Source organism: Ictidomys tridecemlineatus, chromosome 5 (assembly GCF_052094955.1).
Source record: "Ictidomys tridecemlineatus isolate mIctTri1 chromosome 5, mIctTri1.hap1, whole genome shotgun sequence".
NCBI lineage: Eukaryota > Metazoa > Chordata > Mammalia > Rodentia > Sciuridae > Ictidomys > Ictidomys tridecemlineatus.
In genome coordinates, this window is record NC_135481.1 from 47,543,980 (window position 1) to 47,569,295 (window position 25,316).

Sequence of the window (25,316 nt, forward strand, 5' to 3'; positions counted from 1 at the left end):
AGATTTATACTCTGAAAACTAAGAAATAATATTAAAATAAATTAATGAAGACCTTAACAAATACAAAGATTCTCATGGATTGGAAGACTTAAAATTGTTCAAAAGTCGAGATTTCTTAAGTTGATACTTAATTCATTGGAATCACTATCAAAATGTAAGCTGGATATTTTGTAGAAATTGACAAGCTAATACGAAAATCAAGAGACTAAAATATCCAAACAATCGTTATACAAGAATGAAGTTGGAAGATTCCCATTTCCCAGTTTCACATCTTGCTATAAATTATACTAATCAAGTCTATGACACTGACATAAGTATACACATATAGATCAACAGAATTAAATTTCATACAGAAATAAACTCACACATCAATGATTAAGGAATTTTAGAAAGGATGTCAAGACCATTAAATGGAGAAAGGATAATATTTACAATAAACAACCAGATAACCACATGCAAAATAATGAAGCTGACTTTAATTTACACATATTCAAAGATAATTATAATACAGATTAAAGACCTAAAGGCAAGTGCTAAAGCTTAAAATTCTTTGAAGAAAACTTACACAGACATCAATCTAACCTTAAATGAGGCAATGGTTTCTTAGAAATGATATCCAAAGCACATGCAATTAGAGAAAAAATATTTAACAAATCCAATAATCAAAATTTGGGGCCTAGTTCACAGTATCGAGAATGTAAAAAGGCAGCTCAAACAAACAAACAAAAAAAAAAAACCAACATGTTAGCAGATCATTTACCTGATGAAAGGGGCTGGAGTTCAAGTTATATAAAAATGACTCCCACAACTTAATATTAGAAGAAGAAACCTTACAAAAATATTGACAGAGAATCTGAATAGGAGGACCACCAGTATCAGCACCAATGCAAGACTCCTGTCCACCCACCCATGTGGGAATCCCATCCACAGTCCAGGCACAGAAACTCCAGCCACCACTACTGTGTGGACTCCCATCCACCAATGAGGGACTCCCCCGGTAGTCTCCATTTGGGGACTCTGCAGCCACTGCTATAATCCTCTACACATGGTAGCCTGCCTGCATCTGGGGACATGACATAGGGTCTGAAGACAGCCATCAGCCACAACACCACACACCACAGAGCTGCATCTCTGAACATGTTGCCCAACGCCACTGTCAGGCCCCACCCTATCTGACAATACCCCATTGCTAAATGTAGCTGCCTCCATTTTGAGAAACCTTCATTGCCATCTTTAGTTGGGGAAACTCCAAAGTTGGAAAACTAGCTAGGCAGGTATCAATTATTCCCAACTCCCCTCCTCACCAGCAGCCACCAACCTGGTACAGTGACTGCCCAATACAAAAACAGCTCTCCATGAGAAGTGTACAGTCCCCAAAGCACTGCCCACAAGACCTCCAGAGAAAAAGGTTTCTGATTAGGATGTAGAAAGGTAGGGGGTGAGTGAGATTCAGTTTAGAGACTAAATTAGAGACTAGGAATTATGAAGTCTACAAGTGATATAAGGAGATAAGATCAGGCACCCACATGACATGAGCAAGCCCCCAAAGAGATTCTTGAGGTGAAGTTTTCCATCAGGGACTTTCAGGTGCTATAACCCACTTCCAGGAGTCCTGCACCCAAGACCAACTCTGCCACCCTGGTAAACTTCAGCATCATAAGGGTGGAGATACAAGCAAACAACAGACAACCCCATCTATTGGAAAGAAGGGAAGCAGGAAGATACTGATCTCCAACAAAAATAATCCTGTACCTTCCTTTGAGATTTTTTTTTCTCTCTCTCTTCTCCCACTTTCACATCCCCAGCATGTGTGAAACCAAGTACTTTTCATGGATTAGGCTACCAAGGATGGTGATGTCTGAAAGTATATTACAGTTGTGTTGTATATTCTTTTATCTCTTATTTTTACATTTTTTAATTTTTCTTAATATTTGTTTTATTTCATTGTGTTCTCATTTTTTTTGTCTCACCAAAATCACTTCCTCTCTCTTCTCATGCAACTAATTTCTCTTTCACACTTTCTAAGATCTAATAATGCTATATCCCCAATTTCTACCCCGTCAACATCTCACCCTACACCTCACCCCAGGTTCTTTGATTATCATCATAAATTGTAGAGTATTTTACAAACTACTATGTACACTTTAGGTAATAATTGAATTTGCCATTTCTGTATATTGTGGAAAAACTGTAAGTATGTATACATATACATATATGTGTGTATATATACATATATATACATATATATATGCTCAAAACAGCAGAAGTTTATTTTCTGAATTTCAAGTGAAGAAAAGTACAAAAGAAAGGTGTCAAATCACAGTGATTCCTTCTAGGAAGCTGTTCTGTGCCCTTCTCCTAGTTTCTGGTGACTAACAGCAGTTATTGATCTTCCTTGGCTTGTTGTTTTACCACTCCAAATTCTGTCTTTGCTTTCCCTGGCCTTCTTTGCAATGTATGTCATCTCCTCTTCAAATATCAATTTTTTAATTTAAAGTCAATTTTAATTCAGTTCGATCTTATCTCAACTAATTAACACTGGCAAAGACCTAGTCAAGTTTTCTCATTGCTTCTATTCGGAACTATATCTAATTCTTTTATTCAAAATTAGTAGTCCATTAAAGGTACATTTCTCAATTACCTAAAGCTTCCAAGCCAAAAAATAGCACAAATTTTCTCATAGAAAATAGGTCTCTTATCAAGCAGAATATTTATTTATTTAATCTCTTAAAAAGTCTCCATGTCTGGACCAAATAAACATTATGTAAAGAAAATTACAAATCAAGCTATCTTGACAAATCTATTCCTCATGATGATTGGGCATGAGATGATCTAATAAAATTGGGTTTCACAGCCCAGGTACTCACTATAAAGTGAGATGAGAAATATTTAGACTTAGGTGCATTCAATTTGGTTATTTCCTATTGTAAACCATTATGAAAACAGGCAATAGGGATAGAGTGAGAACTCTATGATCTTGTTTTAGCAAGAAAAAATCTTATTCAAAAATTTCCAGGTGCTTCTTTGTCTTTAAGGCAATTACCCTGTGTAGAACCATTTGAACACTGTTTATTCCATTGAAATTACATGGGGTAAAGGGGAAAACTTATTTTTAGTTTAATAATGGCTTCCACTGAAGGAATCTAGGGAGTGAGTAGATAAATCTACATAAGGGTAAATAAGGCATCTGCAAAGAAATGATTAAACAATTCTCTTTTTTTAGTATAAACACTTAATCAAGATTTATTCACTATCGTACAGTGCTTTCAAAGCATAAAATTAATCTTTACAAGAAGCACAAGCTTATGTGACTCTGCCACTAATTAAAGTATAATTTTAATACCCCACAAAGAAATTCTATATAAATTGATAGCTATTTTTATACCCTCATATGAACATCAAGAAACTACTAATCTTTTTTTTTATGTCAGCTATTTGGTTTAAGATTGTATATTGTTTGTATTGAGATCTGTTTACATTATTCTCCCCCTCAAAGGAGAGATATTGGAACCCTGCAGGGGCACTACAAGCCTATAGGGTAAAAACAATAATGCCTTGGATCCACAGTGCTAAAAGTTAAAACACACAAACCACATGAAAAACAAGGGGAAAAAGAGTCCCAAACAAATCAAGATACTACATTATTAGAATCCATGGCCAGCACAACAGAAGAAATTACAAAGAAGGAGTTCGAGATGTACATAATTAAAATTATCTGTGAATTAAAGGGTGATATAAGAGAGCAAACATAGGCAGCAAAAAGATCAGTTCAATAAAGAGCTACATAAGCAAATACAGGAAGCAAAAGATTACTTCAATAGGGAGATAGAGGTTCTAAAAAACAAACAAACAAAAAAGAAATCCTTGAAATAAAAAAAAATAAGCCAACTTAAAAATTTAATAGAATGATCACCAATAGATGAGATCTCTTGAAGACAGGATCTCAGACAATGAAGACAAAATATATAATCTTAAAAAGAATGTTGACAACACAGTGACAATGGTAAGAAACCATGAGCAGAGCATTCAGAAATTATGGGATAACATAAAAAGACCAAATTTAATGATTACTGGGATAGAGAAAGGCATAGTGTTCCAAACAAAAGAAATGAACAATCTATTCAATGAAATAATACTAGAAAATTTTCCAAACATAAAGAATAAAGTGGAAAATCAAATATAAGAGTCTTATAGTATGCCAAACATAGAAAATCACAACAGATACACACAAAGGCACATTATAATGAAAATGTCTAGCATACAAAAAAAAGGAGATAATCTTAAAGGCTGCAAGACAGAAGAATCAGATCACATATAGGGGGATACCAATTCATATCTCAGCAGATTTTTCAATCCAGAATCTCAAAGCCAGGAGATCCTGGAACAACATATATCAAGATCTGAAAGAAAATGGATGCCAACCAAGAATCTTATATCCAGCAAAACTAAGCCTTTGATTTTGATGGTTAAATAAAAACCTTACTTCATAAACAAAAGTTAAAAGAATCTAGAATGCCTGCACTCCAGAACATCCTTGGCAAGATTTTCCATGAGGAGGAAATGAAAAACAACAATAAAAATCAGCAGAGGGACATATTCCAATAAAGTAAAAAAAAAAAATCAAAGGAGAAACTAAGTCAAGTTAAATACCAAAAATAATCAAAAATGATTGGGAATATAAATTATGTATCAATAATAACCCTGAATGTTAATTGCCTAAGCTTAAAAAACAAAAGACATGGACCAGCAGATTTGATTTTAAAAAGAAGACCCAACAATATGCTGCCTTTGAGAGACTCATCTCATAGGAAAAAAGACATTCACAGACTGAGAGTGAAAGGTTGGGGAAAAAACATACCACTCACATTGACTGCAGAAACAAGCAGGGGGTTTCATCCTTATAGTAAAGAAAGTAGACTTCAAGCCAAAGTTAAATGAAAGGAATAAAGAAGGACATTTCATACTGCTTAAGGGAAACTTACACCAACAAGACATAACAATCACAAATATTATACCCCAAAGAATGGAACATCTACATTCATCAAACAAACTCTCCTCAAGTTTAAGAGTCAAATAGACCACAGCAATAATTCTGGCTGACTTTATAACACCCATTTTACCACTGGATAGATGTTTCAAACAAAAGCTAAACAAAGAAATTATAGAACTCAATAGTACAATCAGTAATTTAGACTTAACTGACATATATAGAATATTTCATTCATCAATGAGTGAATACACTTTCTCCTCAGCAGCACATGGATCCTTCTCTAAAATAGACCATATACTATGGCACAAAAAAACTCTTAGCAAATACAAAAAAAAGAGCACTCTATAAGATCATATTGGAATGAAATTAGAAATCAATGTGAAGAAATAAAAATTACTCCAACAACTGGAGACTAAGCAAAATGCTGCTGAATGAACAATGGATTACAAAAGACATCAAAGACAAGATTTTAAAATTCTTGGAGGTAAATTAGAACATGGACACAACATTTTGAAATCTCTGGGACACTATGAAAGCAGTACTAAGAGGAAAGTTCATTGCATGGAGTTCATTTCTTAAAAGAAGAAAAAGTCAAAAAATAAATGACTTAACATTACACCTCAAAACCCTAGGAAAAAAACAACAAATCAACCCCAAAAGCAGTAAAAGACAGGGAATAATTAAAATCAGAGCTGAAATCAATAAAATTGAGGGAAAAAAAGAAACAATTGAAAAAAATTGACAAAACTTTTTAGATTTTTTTTTGAAAAAAATAAAAAAGATTGTAAACCCTTAGCCATGCTAATGAAGAGAAAGGAGAAAGAAAACTCAAATTACCAACATCTGTGATGAAAAAGTAAATATCACAAAAGAAACTATAGAAATACAGAAGGTAACTAGAAATTATTTTGAAAATTGTACTATAATGAATTAGAAAATATCAAAGGCATCGACAAATTTTAGAGTCATATAATTTATCCAAAGTGAATCAGGATGATATACACAAGATCAATTTCATGCAATAAAATAGAAGATGCCTACCAACTAAGAAAACTCCAGGAACAGAGGGATACAAAGCTGAGTTCAACAAGAATTTTAAAGAACTAATACCAATACTCCTCAAATTATTTCATAAAAATAGAAAAAGAAAAAACACTTCCAAACTAATTCTATGAGGCCAATATCACACTGATTCCAAAACCAGAGTAAGACACCTCAAAGAAAGAAAACTTCAAACATTAGCTAATATGATGATATATAATCAATCAACAAATATATGAAAAAATGTTCACCATCTCTAGAAACCAGAGTAAGCTACCTCAAAGAAAGAAAACTTCAGACCAATATCTCTAATGAACAAAGATGAAAAATTCTAAATAAAATTCTGGCGAATTGAATACAAAAACATATCAAAAAGATAGTGCACTATGATCAAGTGGAATTCACCCCAGGGATGAAAGATTGGTTCAACATATAGAAATCAATACATGTAATTCATCACATTAATAGACTTAACGATAAGAATCATGTGGTCATCTCAATAGATGCAGAAAAGGCATTCTGTAAATACAGCACCCCTTCATGTTCAAAACACTAGAGATAACAGGGACATATCTCAACATTTTAAAAGCTATGTAGACTAAGCCTCAGGCCACCATCGTTCTAAATGTAGAAAAATTGAAAGCATTCCCCCAAAAACTAGAAAAAGACAGGATGCCCTCTTTTACCACTTCTATCTAACATAGTTCTTGAAACTCTAGCCAGAGCAATTAGATGAAAGAAATTAAAGGGATACAGATAGGAAAAAAAAAAGAACTCAAATGAGCACTATTTGCCAAACATATGATTCTATACCTAGAAGACCCAAACATTCCACCAGAAAATTTCTAGAACTAATAAATTAATTCAGCAAAGTTGTAGGATATAAAATCAAAGGTATTTCTGTACATGAGTGACAAATTCTCTGAAAGAGAAACAAGAAAAACTACTCCATTTACAACAGCCTCAAAAAAAAAAAAACGTTTGATCAACTTAACGCAAGAGGTGATAGATCTCTACAATGAAAACTACAGAGCACCAAAGAAAGAAGTTACAGAAGACCTAAGAAGATGAAAATATCTCCCTTGTTCTTGCATAGGAAGAATTAATATTGTCATAATTATCATACTACCAAAATCGCTATACAGATTTAATGCAATTTCAATCAAAATCCCAAGGACATTCCTCATAGAAATAGAAAGCAGTCATAAAATCCACCTGGAAAAATAAGAGACCCAGAATAGCTAAAGCAATCCTTAGCAAGAAGAGTGAAATAGGTCACATCACAATACCAGACCTAATAATACACAGCAATAGTAACAAAAAATGGCATAGTATTGGTACCAAAATAGATTTCTAGACCGGTGGTACAGAATAGAGGACACAGAGACAAACACCCACATAAATACAGTTATTTCTTATTAGATAAAGACGCCAAAATCATATATTGGAGAAAGGATAGCCTCTTCAACAAATGGTGCTAGGAAAACTAGAAATCCATATGCAGAAAAAAGAAATTAAACCCCTATCTCTCACCATGCACAAAACTCAACTCAAAGTGGATCAAAGACCTAGGAATTAAACCAGAGACCCTGTGCCTAATAGATAAAAAAGGAGGCCCAAATCTCTATCGTGTCAGATTAGGCCCTGACTTCCTTAATAAGACTCCTATTGTGCAAGAAATAAAATCAAGAATTAATAAATGAGATGAATTCAAATTAAAAAGCTTCTTCTGAGCAAATGAAACAATCAGTGAGCCAAATAGAGAGCCTACAGAATGGGAGCAAAGTTTTTACCACACGCACATCAGATGCATGTTAAGAGCCACAGCCAAAGGGGCCCCAGCAAACTTCCAGCTGCCAGCAAACTTCCAGCTGCCAGCAAACTTCCAGCTTCCAGCTGATGATTGGCTCACAGCGGCCCCAGCAAACTTCTAGCTGCCAACTAATTGGCTCCTCTGCGGTGATGCTCATTGGGCTGTTTCCCCGCCCTTTCAGACCACAGAGCTACTTTTTTTGGCTCTGCCCACACGACCCAGCCAATCAGTCTCAAGAGCAGGAGGAGTGGGGGAGGTGAAGAGGCTTGTGGGAAGCCAGTGGTGGCAGTTGGGCTCTGAGGGTTTTTCCTGAAGAGCTGTGTGGTGCGGTGTGTGTTCTAAAAATAAAGTTCATTTCTTTTGACAAGTGGCTCCTGAATTGTGCCCAGCCAGACTGCGGCAAATGCAGCACTAATTTCTAGGATATATAAATAACTCAAAAATCTTAACATCAAAAAAACAAATAGCCCAATCAATAAATGGGCCAAGGAACTGAGCAGACACTTGATTGCTTATATATATATGATGATATATAAGCAATCAACAAATATATGAAAAAATGTTCACATCTCTAGCAATTAGAGAAATGCAAATCAAAACTCCTCTAAAATTTCATCTCACTCCAGTCAGAGTAGCAGCTATTAAGAATAAAAACACCATAAGTATTGGGGAGGATGGAGTGGGGGAGGCACACTCATACATTGCTGGTGGTACTGCAAATTGGTGCGGCCAAGATGCAAAGCAGTATGAAGATTCCTTGGAAAACTTGAAGTGGAACCACCATTTGACCTAGCTATCCCACTCCTCGGTGTATACCCAAAGGACTTAAAAACAGCATACTACAGGGACACAGCCACATCAATGTTTTTAGCAGCACAATTCACAATAGCTAAACTGTGGAACCAACCCAGATGCCCTTCAGTAGAGGAATGGATAGGGAAATTTGTATATATACACAATGGAACATTACTCAGAATTAAAAGAGAATAAAATCATGGCATTTTCAAGAAAATATATGGAGTTGGAGAATATTATGCTAAGTGAAGTAAGCTAATCCTGAAAAACCAAATACTGAGTGTTTTCTCTGATATGAGGATGGTGATCCATAATGGGGATGGAGGGAGCATGGGAAGAATGAACAAACTTTAGATAGGGCAAAGGGGAGGGAGAGGAATAAAGGGGAATGTGGGTAGGAAAGATGGTGAAATGAGATGGACATCATTACTCTAAGTACATGTATTTTAAAAAAAAGAATCTGAATAGACATTTCCCCAAAGAATATACACAAGTGGTTAATAAGCACATGGAAGGACACTCCACATCAATAATCATTGTGGAAAAAGCAAAACTCCAATGAAATACCATCTTGCACCCAACTAGCATGTCTATAACAAAACTATGGAAAATAATGTGGTAAAAATGTAGGGAAATCAGAATCCTCTTACACTGCTGTTAGGAATGTAGCAGAATTCAGCTGACTTGGAAAATTGTGTGCAGTTCCTCTCAATTTAAATGAAGTTGCTATGTGACCCTGAAATTCTACTCTTATATGTATATACTCTAGAGAATTTTAAATACTCTCTAGTCACACTTTCGTCACTGTGACCAAACTATCTGACAATAGCAACATGAAGGAGGACAAATTTATTTGGCTCACAGTTTCAGAGGTTTAGTTCCTGGTTAGTCAAGTCCATTGCTCTCAGACCAAGGTGAGGCAGAACATCATGGTAAAAGGCATGGCAGGGGCTGGGGATATAGCTCAGTTGATAAAGTGATTGCTTTTCATGCACAAGGCTCTGGGTTCAATCCCCAGCACACACAAAAAAAAAAGTCATTCCAGAAGGAAGCCACACCCCTCATTGTGGCAGGAAAACAAGGAAAGAAAGGGGAAGGAACTGCGGGAAGGATGAACCCTTCCAGAGCATAACTTCAGTGACCAATCTTCTCCAGGTACACCCTACCTGTCTATGGTTACCATCTAGTACATTCAAACTAGGATGGACTGATTAGGTTATACCTCTCATAATTGAATCATTTCACTTCTGAATATTCTTGCACTAACACAGAAGTATTTGTGGGACACTTCATTTCCCAATCATAAAAATAGCAGCATTATACATAATAGTAAAAATTCATAAACAATCCACATATGCAGTAACTGATGAATGGATGAACAACTGTGGTATATATGCAATGAAACATTATGCAGCCATAAAAAGAATGGAGTACTGGTATGTGGCCCACCATGATTGAACCTGTAAAATATTATGCTAAGTGAAAGAAGCCAGACAAAAGACCACATCTTGTATGATTCCATTATATAACATCCTGAACAAAGAAGCCCACAGACAGAGCGAGTGGTTTTCAGGGACTGAGTAAAGTGGGAAAATGTAGAGTGACTGCTCATGGTCACAGGGTTTCTTTTGGGGGTGAGAAAAATTCTGGTGATAGATAGTAATGCTGATTTCACAATCTTGTGAACGTAATAAAGTCAACTTTTTCACCACTGTGACCAATAATCTGATAAGAACAATTTAAAGGAGGAAAAGTTTATTTAGGGCTTCCAATTTCAGAGTTCTCAGTATACAGATGGCCAACTCCATTGCTCTGGGCCTGAGGTAAGATAGAACATCAGGGTGAAAGAATGTGGAGAAGAAAAGTACCCCCAAACATGACAATCAAGAAGCAGAGAGAGGGAGAGAGAGAGAGAGAAAGCTCTTCTATCTGTGGACAAAATATCAACCCCAAAGGCATGCTCCCAGTGACTCACCTCTTCCATCAAAACCCTACCTGCCTACAGTTACCACCCAGTTAATCCCTATGAAGGGATTAATGTACTGATTAAGTTAGTGCTCTCATAATACAGTCATTTCACCTCTATAATTTCTTGCCATAATAGTTATGTAAGTCAATACCTCTATTGACTACCTATAGATCTTGCCTATCTAGTTATCAAAATAAACACCTACCAGTCAAGAGCTCTGTCTTGTTGCACACTGTTGAATTATGATGATTGCCTCTCATGGTTACATACTACAATGGGGGCTCTTAATTTCAGCCTCCTGTTGTTGTGCTTTAACAATAAGGAGTCTATTATTTGAAGATTGAATGAAAGATTGCCTCTGAACCTTCCTTTAAAATATGGTTAGTGGGTGGAGTCATTGGCTTTATAAAATATATCCTTTGATTATGGCAAGCTCTCTTAGATCTTTGGATACTTCATTAAACATCTGTAAAGCAGTTCTAGCACTTATTTCACTTATTCTGGGTCATCCTTCTGCCCAAATGTCAAAGGCATTAAAGTCTTAATACATAAATTATTTCCATGTAAATAATCTCCATTGTCTAATTTATGTATTAAGACTTTAATGCCTTTGACATTTGGGCAGAAGGATGGCCCAGAATAAGTGAAATAAGTCTTGTTCTTCCTCATCCATTGTCTTGTGCTTCCTCATCCATTACTAAATCAGTTTTCTTGATTTCTGAAGTGCTTAGCAGCCACTTCATGAAGTTCCTTTCATGGACTTTCCCCTTCTTCCAGAAGCAGGCTCGATATTTCCTTAGTCTAGGATTATGTAACTAGTTATTTTCTAGTAACAGTGAGGCGTGGTCTTGAGATGGATGTGTATTATATTGCAAGGCACACACCTTAGTTCATGCCTTCCCTTTTCAACAGGCAATGTGAGGGAGCCTTTTTCCATATTAATGACCCAAAAGATTCAAAGGAAAATATTCTCATATTAGAAACCAGATTCTAACATTTTCTTTACTTGGACCCTGACTTTAGATGAGTTTCCACAGTTGTGAATTCAGGCTTTTTTACAATTCCTCCACTCTCATAATGGTTGTTTGTTCTAGACTTTTAGCACAGCCAGTAACTGTGAGCATTGTGCACATTGCTTATGCACTACCATGGGCCTTTCATTTTTCTCACCATGGCCTGACTTGATAGCTGAATGACCTCTGCCTGCTCTTTACTTCTGCCAGTGCTTTGGGTCCTAATTTATAATCAGCCTGCTCACTATTCTTATAAAGTAACATAATCTCACCTCTCTCAAATTCTAGACATATATCTCAACCTAAACAATCCCAGGCCAGAGTCTTGCTAACTGAGATGTTGCCCTTTGTGCAAGGTTATCATCATCTTACCACCAACAACAGGGGCCTCTTGCCATTGGGCCTGTGAGTGATTCAATTTTAACATCCCAATTTGAGTATGTTTCCATAGGGTCACTGCAAGTGTTAACTCCCTTAATTTGTGTTTACTTAGAGATCTCTGATATAAGAATGTGAGTACAAATAGTTTTACTGGCAGAAGTGATCTCAGAAAAAAACTGTACTTTCCTGGTAGATAAAGTGAGACCAGAGAGGAAGAGAATGTAACAACCCATGTGTTACCCAGCAGCATAGCACTGCCAGCAACTGAGATTCATTCCCTTTCTGGAAGTCTGGAAACCACATACAACATGCACCTAGGAATTAGCCTAGCCTGTGTGCATAGAGGGTGCTGTAGTATTTATTAGTATTGCCTAGAGGTTGCTTTCCAAGACATTAAATCTCTCACTCTTCTCTTCCTACCCAAAGTGTAAATAAAGTACAGCAGGATTAGCCAAACAGCTTTCAATCAAGAGTGGTAACTTTTTGCATTTTAGCTTGTATATAAATGTTATATGCTGAGGAGATGAGACCAGGATACTGGCAAAATAGGCTACGCAGTAATTATTTTCAAATTTATATTTACAGTCTAGACTTTTGGGTTAGTATTTTCTGTTGTGACTAAAGCACCTGATATAAATAACTTATTAGGAGCAAGGATTTATTTTGGCTCATGTTTTAAGAGTTTGAGTCCATGATGAGCTGCCTGCATTGCTTTAAGGCAGAACATCATGGAGAAAAGATGCTTTTCTCACAGCCAGGAGGCCGAAGGAGAATGGGGGTGGGGGGCAGGATAGAGACTAGAAATGCCCTTCTAGGGCATTCCTCTAGTGACCTCCTTCCAATTATGCCCCACCACCTGCAACTATCAACATTTCTCAGCAGTCCCTTCTGCTAGCAATGGATTCATTGACTGCTGAGGTCAGAGCCCTCATTATCCACCCCTGCCAATTGCTATATTGGTGTCCAAGTCTTCTACACATGAACCTTAGGGAGACATTCTAGATTCAAACCATAATACCTTCTCTCCTGAACTCTGAACTCATATATCCAGGAGTTATTCAGTCTCCCCAGTTTGACTCAGAATCAGAATTTCAATTCAATAGGTCTAAAATTATCCTCTTTATCTTTCTTCCAAAATGTTTACACATACCATTTTTAGCCATGTTACTTAATGGCAACTTCATCTGTTTAGCTTTGTAGGCTAAAACTTCTGGAATCGGGCATGATTGATCTATTATATTTGTACTCGATAATGATCTTCAGGAAATCCTATTGCCTCTAATGTTGAAACACATTTAGAATCTGACCACGACTTTTGCTTCCCGTGTTCCCTTCAAGTGTGGGCTGTTGTAACAGCTGGCCTGAATTAGTCAACTTGCTACAGGTCTAGACTCCTATCCACCCTGCCCTTTTCCAGCACAGCATTCAGTTTTTCTCCAAAATCCTGATCAGTATTAACACCTCTCTACTCAAAATTCTCCAAATCCTCACCATTTTACCTGGGAAGAGAAGGCAATATACTGATTATTTATTATTTTCTCTTTTTTTAATTTTTACTACTTTTATTATCATATCTGAACTAATGTTTGATGTATTTATTCTAAACTTGGTATGTGAAGAAAGTAATTTCTGGTTAATTTTTGTTTGATATCATTGAACTAACCTTTATTATGTATTGCTATATAATTTCTTTTATTTTAAAATGTTATTTTCTCATGTTTTTATGTATCTCTTCAGGGTTTTTTTATATATACTTTTTCATTTTTTAAATGTCCTTCTGTATAAAAAAGATCAATTATTTTCATTTTTTTTCTCCAATCCACTCAAAGTTCTGTGGATTAGAAAAACTTCCATTTTGGCAGATCAAGGGCTCAAGACTGCACGGTTTGTCAGATGTGTGGTGCACGTGCTGGATAAGGAGTTAAAATTAGCATGGCTATGTGGTGAGTCAGAGTATCACAAGATGGTAAATATAGTTAACCAGGTGGAGTTTAATATTATTGTGTTTCTTTTGCAGACACAAAGATTTTTAAAAGCACTTTTATATCTGTTCACTTTTTGAATGCTTCTACTTTTGACTTTATATTTAATTTATTAGGATTCTTCAGAGAAAATCAACACAGATACATATATATAAAGAGACAGAAAAACAGAGACACATACTTGCAAATCCAGAATCTGCAGTGTCAACCATGGAGACCCAGGAGAGTGGGCGGCAAGGATGATGTCTAAAGGGGAGGACCCCTCCTGCTTGGGAACACTGGTCTTTTTTAATCCTAGCCTTCATTATGGAGGACAGTCTACTTTACTCAAAGTGCAATTTAAATGTGTCACTCAAAAGCACCCTCTAAGTTGACACATAAAATTAACAACAGTTTTAGTGTCCTTCCCTTCCTCCAAATCAAGCATTCTCTTCATCTGGCTGTTACAAATTTCTATGTAATTCTTTATATTATGTATTTGTACCCACATGATAACCATACTTCAGAAACAAATTACATTGAAGCTGGTAGCCTGTTACTGTAATCTTTATTTAATCATTACCATCAGTGTGTTTTAAAAAGGGAAACCAAACTTACAAAAATTTTGTGGCTAATTTTAAGTGAAAGACGATTATCTGATGTCAATATAGAACGTAAGACTTCTTGGTTCACTCAGAGGCTGTCTTGGTAGTGAATCCCTTATAAATCTGGTTGTGCATACAGTGAGTGTCACATGAATGGTTGTAAATGTGGTAATGGTTCAGCACAACATTCTGGGATATTTGTAATCAGCAAAGATCCATTGGTGGGCGAAGTCTGCATTACATCAATGATATTGATAAGTAAGCAGCCTATCAATTATAGCAGATGTCCAGAGTAACCCATAACCAGGAGACTGTATGATACCTGACAATATAAATCCAGAGATGAAAAATATTCTGTCACATTCAATATTTTGTCACATTCAAATCTGACTCCTAGTATGAATAAGTTTTCTTCAGTATTATGCTTGATTAAAAACTATATAAAATCATGTGCAGAATACATAAATTTTCAGTGTATTTTCAGAATCTCTGTATTTAATTTGATTATATAAAGGAAAAAATTTTAGTCTATTAACTAGATAAGGACATGTATTTTTCTGATTAAGTTATTTAAATAATTTCAATCATGCTCATTTAATAGGGCAGATCTTTGAAATTTCCTTCTTGTGTTACCGGGGGAAAAGAATGAGATTCATTAACACAAATTTCCACTCTAGGATGATTTATTCCCCAGCCTCCATTATGGGAGTTGATCACGAGTGTTCCATCATTAAAGTGTTCTTAATTCTGTGGGGCAGAGGATATATATGTATTATATCTTAAATCCGAAGAAAGCTGAAGTCTGGAGTTTTCTGTCTTCTTAAAATGATGCTCTCCTCAAATTATCTTTTAGGAGGCAGGAGAAAGATGCAAATAAATCACATCTGTAATAAAATTGTAAGTGGTTTCAAAAGCTCCCTTCAAGCATGTATAGAAGATGTGATATACAAATTTGGTGACCTGCAATTTCAGCATTGAGCACCTTACCTCTAGGTAAGTAAAGAGCTTTTGACGTGGATATGAACACATTTTAAGATATGAGTCTAATAGAGACTCATTTATTCTATTATCTTATATTTTGTCACTTGAGTGCATCATAATAATTTGTTACTTAAAATTAAATTTTATCATTGTAAGATGTATTTTTCTATCTGTGGTTCTGTGGTTCCTTGTATTTAAATTTTAAAATGCTATTATTTTTACGCAAAATTAACCTACTGTTTTCTGATAATAAACTTAATACTCATTTAACAATTTTATAATTGTTAAATTATAAAGAGTTCTCCGAAATTAGAACTCTATTTGAGTCTATTTTATATTTTTAATATCCATCTCAATAGAACATTATTGAATTATAATTTATGTATCATAAAGTTAATTCATTTTTAAAGTACAATTCAATGGTTTGATTTTAGAATACAGTTGACTCAAAAGCAAGTAAGAGATCTTTATATTAATCTCCTTAGTTTTCCACTTGATTATTTTAACTATCCACTTAATCTTCATTTAAAAGAAACACTAAATTAAATTATATTTTTAAATTACATGTGAAAACTTTCATAGGTACAAAAAAGGTAAAGAATACAAGCAGAGGTACTGATCTATGGCATGTGTGATACACACTAGGATGGCTGTCAGGCTAACAGCCAAACCTGCAAACGTTCTTCAGTTGTGATTATGTTCATGGTGTCCACAAGGCATTAGTTAACACTTTAGACTAAAACTATATTACATTTTAATTTAAAAGAATGAAAATTAAAATAAATTAAAATCCTCATGTAACTATGATATTATTAGATCTCTTTCCTCAAAGATGTTCTCTGAGAATATGATACATGCCATTCTGTAACACACACAACACAATAGTGCTGTTACCATAAAATATAATCTAGTTTTAAGGGCTGGGCTTGTGGCTCAGTGGTAGAGAGCTTGTGTGAGACCCTGGGTTTGATCCTCAGCACCACATTAAAACAAAACAAAAAAAAGATAAATACAAATAAAGATAATCTAGTTTTAAGATCTGAGACTAACCTGTGTTTATAAGCAACACCTTAATACACTTTACATTCAGAACCTGGTTTTTTAGCTTAAATAATACTTGTTCTCTTAAATTTCTCATCCACTGCTTCTCCTGACTCAGGACAGAGATACATTGATTGGTATTCGGGTATATATATACAGACACCCACCAAATTTTTTTCCTTGTTTTTTTGTTTTGTTTTGTTTTGTTTTTGTTTTTGTTTTTGTGGACATCAATGGGGAGGACGTGTGTGTGCAATTTTCTATGTTTGACATAATAATAATTTTAAACTAAGTTGCAACTTCAATTTTTAGGTCTGATGTTTAAAAACAATTGCCCATGGACAATGGTATGTACCCTGGTGGGTAAATAAAAAACCAGGAAATCCTATTAAGGATTATTGGTTCATTCTCTGCACTAGGTTACTTCCACATCTCCCACGGACAAAGGCTCCAAAGGGAGGGGAAAAAATGTTTCAACAGCTCTCACCTATGCTGAAGTCTTCTAGAATGTACAACTACCCCCATGGAAACACTAAAGTCTGAAAGAGGCAGATGTACATGTTGGTATGGACTTATTTATAAAATTCCATCTATTGTTAAATTATCTGTTACATATGAAACTTATATTGAAACAACCCCTAGCTGATCACTTTCATGTGCCTGACAGTTGATAGCACTTTCACTTAACACCTCTCTTCCCTTCCTTCCTTCATTCTTTTCTACTTTCATTCCTTTCTTCTTTCCTTCATCCTATTTGCCTGCCTTCCTGAATTTTCTACCATTCTATCTCACTGCCTTTGCTTATATTTTAATTGATAAAATTGTATATATTTATGGTGTACAAATTATATATATTTATGATGTACAAATATATATATATATTTTCATATATGTTGTGGGATGGCTAAGTCAAGCTATTTTACATGCATTCTCTAAAAAAGTTGTCATTTTTTTTGTAGTTAGAACATTTAAAATCTGCTGTCGTCTCCACAACATTGAAGTATACAATATACTGTTGCTAGATATGATGTTAAATAGATTCTCTTGTGTAACTACAACTTTTTGCCTTTTGACCAACTTTGCCCATATTCTCTCACCTCCCACCATCTGATAACTACATTATACTTTGTTTTTATGAATTCCACTTTTCTAGATTCCACATATTATTAAGATCATGCAATATCTGTCTTTCTGTGAGTGAGGACTCCCCTTCTCATAATGTGCTCTAGGCTCTTCCAACCTGACATAAATGACATGATTACCATTTCTTTGTGTTGATGCAGAACAGAATCTGATATCTGGGACAATGGAAATGAAAAATTATTCGGTGGTGTCAGAATTTGTATTGCATGGCCTCTGTTCTTCACAATATCTACAAAAATTTTTATTTGTATTTTTCTCTGGGATGTATGTAGCCATTATTCTGGGTAACCTCCTCATTGTGGTCACTGTAATTTCTGCCCCCAACTTGCAGTCCTCCCCTATGTACTTCCTGCTGGGGAATCTGTCCTTCTTGGATATGTGGCTGTCCTCATTTGCCACCCCCAAGATGATCAGAGATTTCCTTAATGATAGAAAGATAATTTCCTTTGGAGGATGTATGTTTCAAATCTTTCTCTTGCACTTTACTGGAGGGGCTGAGATGGTGCTGCTGGTTTCCATGGCCTATGACAGATACGTGGCCATATGCAAACCTTTGCATTACATGACAATGATGAGCCGGCAGACTTGCATCAAGCTGGTGCTCATTTCCTGGGTCATTGGATTTCTGCATTCCATCAGTCAAGTAGCCTTTACTGTGAATTTACCTTACTGCGGCCCCAATGAGGTGGACAGCTTCTTCTGTGACCTTCCTCTGGTGATCAAACTTGCCTGCATGGACACCTATGTCTTGGGTATACTTATGATCTCAGACAGTGGCTTGATTTCCGTCAGCTGTTTCCTGCTGGTCATGATCTCCTACACTGCCATCCTCCTCAGTGTCCGGCAGCGTGCTGCAGGAGGTGTCACCAAAGCTCTGTCCACTTGCTCTGCCCATATCATGGTGGTCACACTTTTCTTTGGGCCCTGCATTTTTATTTACCTGTGGCCCTTTAGTAGGTTTTCTGTGGACAAGCTCTTGTCTGTGTTTTACACTATTTTCACTCCACTCTTGAACCCCCTTATCTACACATTGAGAAATGAGGAGATGAAAACAGCTATGAAGAAACTGTGGAACCAAGCTGTGAATTTTCACTGACTTCCTGCTTTCCATGGTCTCTCATGCTTCCACTTATTCAGGAGATATAGGTTCTTAAATATGATTCTTATCAAAGATTTCTTTCTGACCTGTGTTTACATAATTATAATATGTTCTGTAAAAGGTGATTTACTGCAACAAAATTATTTATATAATTTATATACATATTTTCATATATATATATGAATGCCTATGTAGATGATACATAATTGTCACCCATATACATTTTAAAGTTAACTCTATGATTACCTTTCTCTGTTAAAACATGATTTATGTTACTAGTTATTTTGCTTAAAATGTTGATACAAAATTAATTTTCATTTTATAGTCATAGCTTATTATAGCAATGGGAAATATTCAAAACATGATATATTTGGCACTCAGAGGGTAGACTAGGTTTAAATAACAAATGCTCACTGCATTTGTATACTGATTTTGATAAGCTTGAGAGGACAAAATAGTTCACTAATTCAAGATACTATCAATTTAAAAATCATATTTTTCCTTGTGTATATTATGCTTAATGCTTTTATTTTTAAAAAATGCTTGCAACTGATAGGCAATTTCAGTAGTTAGTTGTAACTGGGAAAATGAATATTTTATTAAAATTTATTTTTATGGCTAAATTATTTCTATTATGTTATAGTTAATATGCATACGGTTATTAAATTAATACATTTCACTTAAAGTTGATTCTCAATAAGCACTACATCTTTTACTGAGATGATCCTACCCTTTGGACCATCATTTAATAGGAAGTATGTTTTTGGGTTCCACAAATTCAGATCTTATGCTGATTTTTTGTTTTTATTTTTTATTGGCCCTTTTTAGTTATACATAACATTAGGATTCATTTTGTCACACTTATAAAATCATGGAATATGATTTTCTCAAATTCAATTCCCATTACTTCTTCTTCTCTCTCTCCTCTTCCCTTCCCTTGTTTTCTTTTGTCTACTGATCTTTCTGCTATTTACTTATAGGTTTTCTTTTAAAATTAGTGTCTTTTGGATGTACATGATGGTAAGATTCACTGTAGCGTATTCATACATGCACATAGGAAAGTTCCTCCCTTATCCCATCCCCTTTCCCTCCCACTCAATCCCCTTCATATACTCCACTGATTTTTCTTCCATCTTGATAGAATCCCCCCTTTTTTCCTCTTTTCTTTTCTCTCCCTCTTCCTCTTAATCTCCCTATTTCTCTCTCTCTCTCTCTCTCTCTCTCTCTCTCTCTCTCTCTCTCTCTCTCTCTCCCTCCCTCCCTCCCTCCCTCCCTCCCTCCTTCCATCCCTCCTTCTTTCTCATTGTCTTGTTCCCCTCACCCCCTCTATTTTGGACTTGTTCCTGAATACTACAAAGACTATCATTAAACAACAGTTGAATTTGATTTTAAATAAATTAACCTTCAGAAATTCAAGCAATTTTCTCACAGGTTGACTTGGAAACATCAAACTAAAGGAAAGGATTAGAAATTGAATAAATTAAAGAACCAGATGAAACTTCCAAAATTGTTGAACTTAGTCTTCAATCAGAGAAACATGCTGTGGATATTTTCTGACATCCCTTATTACTGCAACTCTACACATGTGCATAAATATAATAGAACATACAAGAATTCCAATTTTGTCTTAAGATTATATCCTTTACCTGCTATTATAATAATACTGTATTTCTATTTTAAAGACTTTGCAAATAATTAATTTTTTAATTGAGAGAGAGGGAGAGAATTTTTAATATTTATTTATTTATTTTTTAGTTCTTAGTGGACACAACATCTTTGTTTTGTATGTGGTGCTGAGGATCGAACCTGGGCCGCATGCATGCCAGGCAAGCACTCTACCACTTGAGCCACATCCCCAGCCCACATAATTAATTTTTATAATCAGTTCCGCTTATGTATATGAACATTTAAAGAGCTTAAGAGGATGTCAATGTTTGCCTTAGTTATTGATATAATACTGACTATTGACAGTAATAGATCATAGAGGTATTTTTATTTGATTTTTTAGTAAGATTAATTTTACATATTAGTATGACTCCACCCCACTTATTGATTCTTGGTTTTAATTCTTGCACTATAGGAGTCTTATTAAGGAAGTTAGGGCCTAATCCCACATGATGAAGATTAGGGTCTACTTTTTCTTCTATTAGACGCAGAGTCTCTGGTTGTCTTCCTAGGTTCTTGATCCACTTTGAATTGAGTTTTGTGCATGATGAGAGAGAGGATTTTAATTTCATTTTGTTGCATATAGATTTTCAGTTTTCCCAGCACCATTTATTGAAGAGGCTATCTTTTCTCCAATGCATGTGTTTGGTGCCTTCGTCTTATATAAAATAATTGCACATAGCCACATCAATGTTTATAGCAGCACAATTCACAATAGCTAAACTGTGGAACCAACCTAGATGCCCTTCAGTAGATGAATGGATTAAAAAATGTGGCATAAAGGGATAGGAAAGGTAGCAGAATACAACAGTCACTAATACACCATTATGTAAAAATGTGAGTGTGTAACCGATGTGATTCTGCAATTTGAATTTGGGGTAAAAATGGGAGTTCGTAACCCAATTGAGTCAAATGTATGAAAGATGATATATCATGAGCTTTGTAATGTTTTGAACAACCAATAAAAAAATATAAAAAAATGTGGCATACATACACAATGGAATATTATTCAGCAATAAAAGATTAAAAAAATATGGCATTTGAATGTAAATGGGTGCAGTTGGAGAAGATAATGCTAAGTGAAGTTAGCCAATCCCCAAAAAACAAATGGTGAATGCTATCTCTGATATAAGGTGACAGACTTATAGTGGGGTAGGAAGAGGGCGCATGAGAAAAATAGACTAACTCTAGATAGGGTAGAGGAGTGGAGGGGAAGGGAGGGGGCAGGGGATTAGCAAAGGTGGTGGAATGTGATGGACATCATTATTTAAAGTATATGTATGAAGACATGAATTGGTGTGAAAATACTTTATATAAAAACAGAGATATGAAAAAATGTGTTCTTTATGTGTAATAAGAATGTGATCCATTCTGCTGTCATGTATTTTAAAAATAAAAGCAATTAAAAAACAAAAATAAACAAAAATAAAATTTTACATGTTAATGGTGCTCTGTGTGAAATTTAACATTTCAATACATGCATCAGCATATATGAATCAAATCCAGCATCCCTCTATTCACCTTTTTTCCCCACATCCAATGCTTTTTTTTTTTTTTTCTGAGAATTGGTCTCACTAAGTTGCTTAGGGCCATGCTAACTTGTTGAAACTAGCTTTGAACTCATGATCCTCCTGCCTTAACCTTTTGAGTTGCTGGTATTATAGGTTTGTGCCACAGTGTCTGGTCCTTTATTCGCTCTTTCTACTTTCTAGTAATCACTATTTCATAATCAGGTTGACAGTTTTTAAAATTCTGCATGTGAGAAAGAACAGGTTATACTTCTCTATGGAATTTGGCTTTTCCTTAACATAATGTCCTCCTGTCTTATCCATTTTGCCTCCAAGAGCAGCTTTTCATTATTCTTTATGGTTGAATAATATTTCATTTTGCACATATGCCATATTTTATTTATCCATTTTTCTATTGATGTGTACCTCGATTAATTCTGTATCTTGGCTATTGTGATTAGTCAGATACTTATGGCATGAGGTTATTTCCTTGTTAAACTGATTTAGTTACATTTGGAGACATACAAAGAAGTAGAATAGCTGGATCATATGATAGCTCATTTTTTAGTTTATTGAGGAAAATTAATATTGTTCTACATGTTTGTACCATCTTTATCATCAAAATGAAACGGATGCTATTTATACATATAGTTATTAAATAAATAAATATTTTTTGAACACGTACTATATTCATATTTTAGACATTGAACTAGTTTTGGAGGTAGAATATTTAAGAACATATATTCCCAGACTCTCAAATCTTTCAGTTTAATGGAATGAAGGCAAGTAGATAGGAACAAAATATACATAGGACATGTTGTAAAAGCCCATTAAAGGAAACAACCGAGGTTTATAATTAGGGAAAGGGAAGTGTGTGTGTGTGTGTGTGTGTGTGTGTGTGTGTGTGTGTGCGCGCGCGCGCGCACGCATGTGTGTGTTTTCAGCACAGGAACACTCACATAGAAAGTTCCTTAATATATGATCACATGACCAAACCTCTTAGAACTATCCAGTGACCCATACTCCATTTCTAATCTCTACTCCAGTTTCCATCTTTCTTTGACCAATTCATATTCATTCCTAAGGATGAATATGAATCATTGCACTGTCAGTCTAGGTGCGGACATCTCGGGGTTTAGTTAGTTGTGTAAGCTGAAATGCATGGCTGTTGGATGTGTTAGTGAAACTCAAGTACAAGAAACCATCAGTTTCTGTTTTGTGAAAATTATGGGCTCTGGTTTGGAACTTGTCATTGTCAGTTCAGAGGAAGCCACAAATTGCAAATTAAAGGAGTTACTATCTGTGGAAGTGTTTGTGAAATTCATTTCCCATTCAACTCAGGGGTCTTAACCACTGCAGCCCTTTTTATTTTATTTTTTTTTATTTTGGGATAAGTTCTCGCTAATTTGATGAGGCTAGCTTCAAACTTGAGATTCTCCTGCCTCAGCCTCCTGAGTCGCTGGAATTATAGGCATGAGCCACCACACCTGGCTCATTTCCCATTTTTTAATGAGGTAATTTAAATGTGTGATACAGTGTAGGCTTTTTTAAAAAAGCAAGCAAGCCAGCCTCAGTGTGGCTTACCTGTAATCCCAGCTACTTGGGAGTCTGAAGCAGAAAGATTGCAAGTCTGAGGCCAGCCTGGCAACAATGATACCCCACACTCAAACATAAAATGCAAATAATATGGCTCTGTAATTGACATTAGGATTTAAATTGTAGGAATTTTAATTATAGGTATTAATCTCAGAAGTCTGCTTTTCACTGTAAGCTGCCTCAACTCACTCTTAATCACTACTAGCATTAAAAATTATTGGATATTTGCTAATGTCAACCACTTGCACAAAATACTGTTTAGAAAGATTTTCTTATGAGAAAATGCTCTATTAAGGGAGCAGGATGTGTTACCAGAAGTATATCAGTAGGATATACTAATTCTAACAATGCAACCTCCTAAAATATATTGTTTATGGCTAAAAGACAAGGTCAATAAGAAATTTCTGAGAAGTTCAAGGAATCTGACATATTCCTTCTTCTTTTTAACTGCAATCATTGAGAGATCAACTGATTCTTCTTCTAATTCTCTGTGACATATCAATGTTTCTCTTCAACATGAATATTAAAATAAATTTTAAATCAAATTATTTAACTGAAGCATTTTACTATTGTAAGTAATTTCTACATATTCAGTTCTCAAATAAAACCTCAACATTTCAGGATATTTTTTGGAAGTAAAATTTTATTTCTATGTAGAATAATTTTTTTCTACTAAAGATTGAACCCTGGGATGCATTTATTTATTGAATAATTATATATAAATAGTATCTGTTTCATTTTGATGATAAAGATGGTACAAACATATAGAACAATATCAATTTTCCTCAAGTTACATCTTCAGCACCCCCTCCATCTCTTTCTTTGATTTTTTTATTTTAAGACAGGTCTCACTAAATTTCTTAAGGCCATGTTAATTTGTCCAACCTGGTCTTGATTTTGGGATACTCCTGCCTCAGCCTCCCAAGTCACTGAGGCTATAGGTTCAAATCACAGCTCCAGGCTTCATTTTTATCTCTTCTTTGATTTCAGATGACACTTGAAGAAAAGTTTAGGAAGACTTTCAGAGAGTAAAACTATATACTTTCAACCATTGGCTCTGCAGGTATCTCCCCTTCCATTGAGAATAACCTGGGGACCCTATCCAAGGAAGTGCCTCACTGCATTACGGGCAGATCTCTACAGAGTATTGCAGCTCTCATTGGTGGGCTATGCCCTCCAATGTGGTAGCAGACTCTAGCAGTTCACTGTTAATTTATTCTTCTTCCTGGGTTTTTATCTCCTAAGTTCCAAAGAATGAACTCTGCTGACCAGGATGAGTGAGTATAACAGTAGGATTTATTGAAGAACAGGAACAGAATTCTTGCAGTGCAAGAAGGAACGTGGTAGCAGGTTTCTCCCACCAAGTGTGCTAGTCTAGTGCTTTATATAGCACTTGGTTCATTGCTGTTGGTCCAAACTTATGTTAATTAGAGCTTGGAAATGGTACTAACACTATTGGTCAATTCCTGAGTCACAACTTCATTCAATTTCCTCCATTTTAATTTTTCTCATGGCAGATCAGGAAGGGGGAGGTTGAAGTCATTGGATGCATGCTGCTTGGAGCAGGCTTCTGCAGCAGGCATCAGAACAGCGCCCAGGCCTGGCCTATGAAGGATGACAGGTTGGCATGACTTGGCTATCCTGAGCTCACCTCAGTGCTATCCTCACCCATGCCTACCAGGAGAGCTCCACATGGCCATAGGCTATGCTTGCCA

At 35.4% G+C, this 25,316-nt stretch overlaps 1 protein-coding gene across 1 annotated transcript; it reads left to right on the forward strand.

The window, feature by feature from the left end:
* Positions 1-17,896: 17,896 nt before the first annotated feature.
* Positions 17,897-18,829, forward strand: LOC101960946 (olfactory receptor 4K14). Its single transcript, XM_005342672.2, has one exon. The coding sequence runs from the start codon at positions 17,897-17,899 to the stop codon at positions 18,827-18,829; it is 933 nt and encodes a 310-aa protein (XP_005342729.2).
* The last annotated feature ends 6,487 nt before the right edge of the window (positions 18,830-25,316 follow it).

Coding starts and splice junctions, on each gene's coding strand:
- LOC101960946 (XM_005342672.2), top strand. CDS start 17,897: ATGGAAATGAAAAATTATTCGGTGGTGTCAGAATTTGTATTGCATGGC.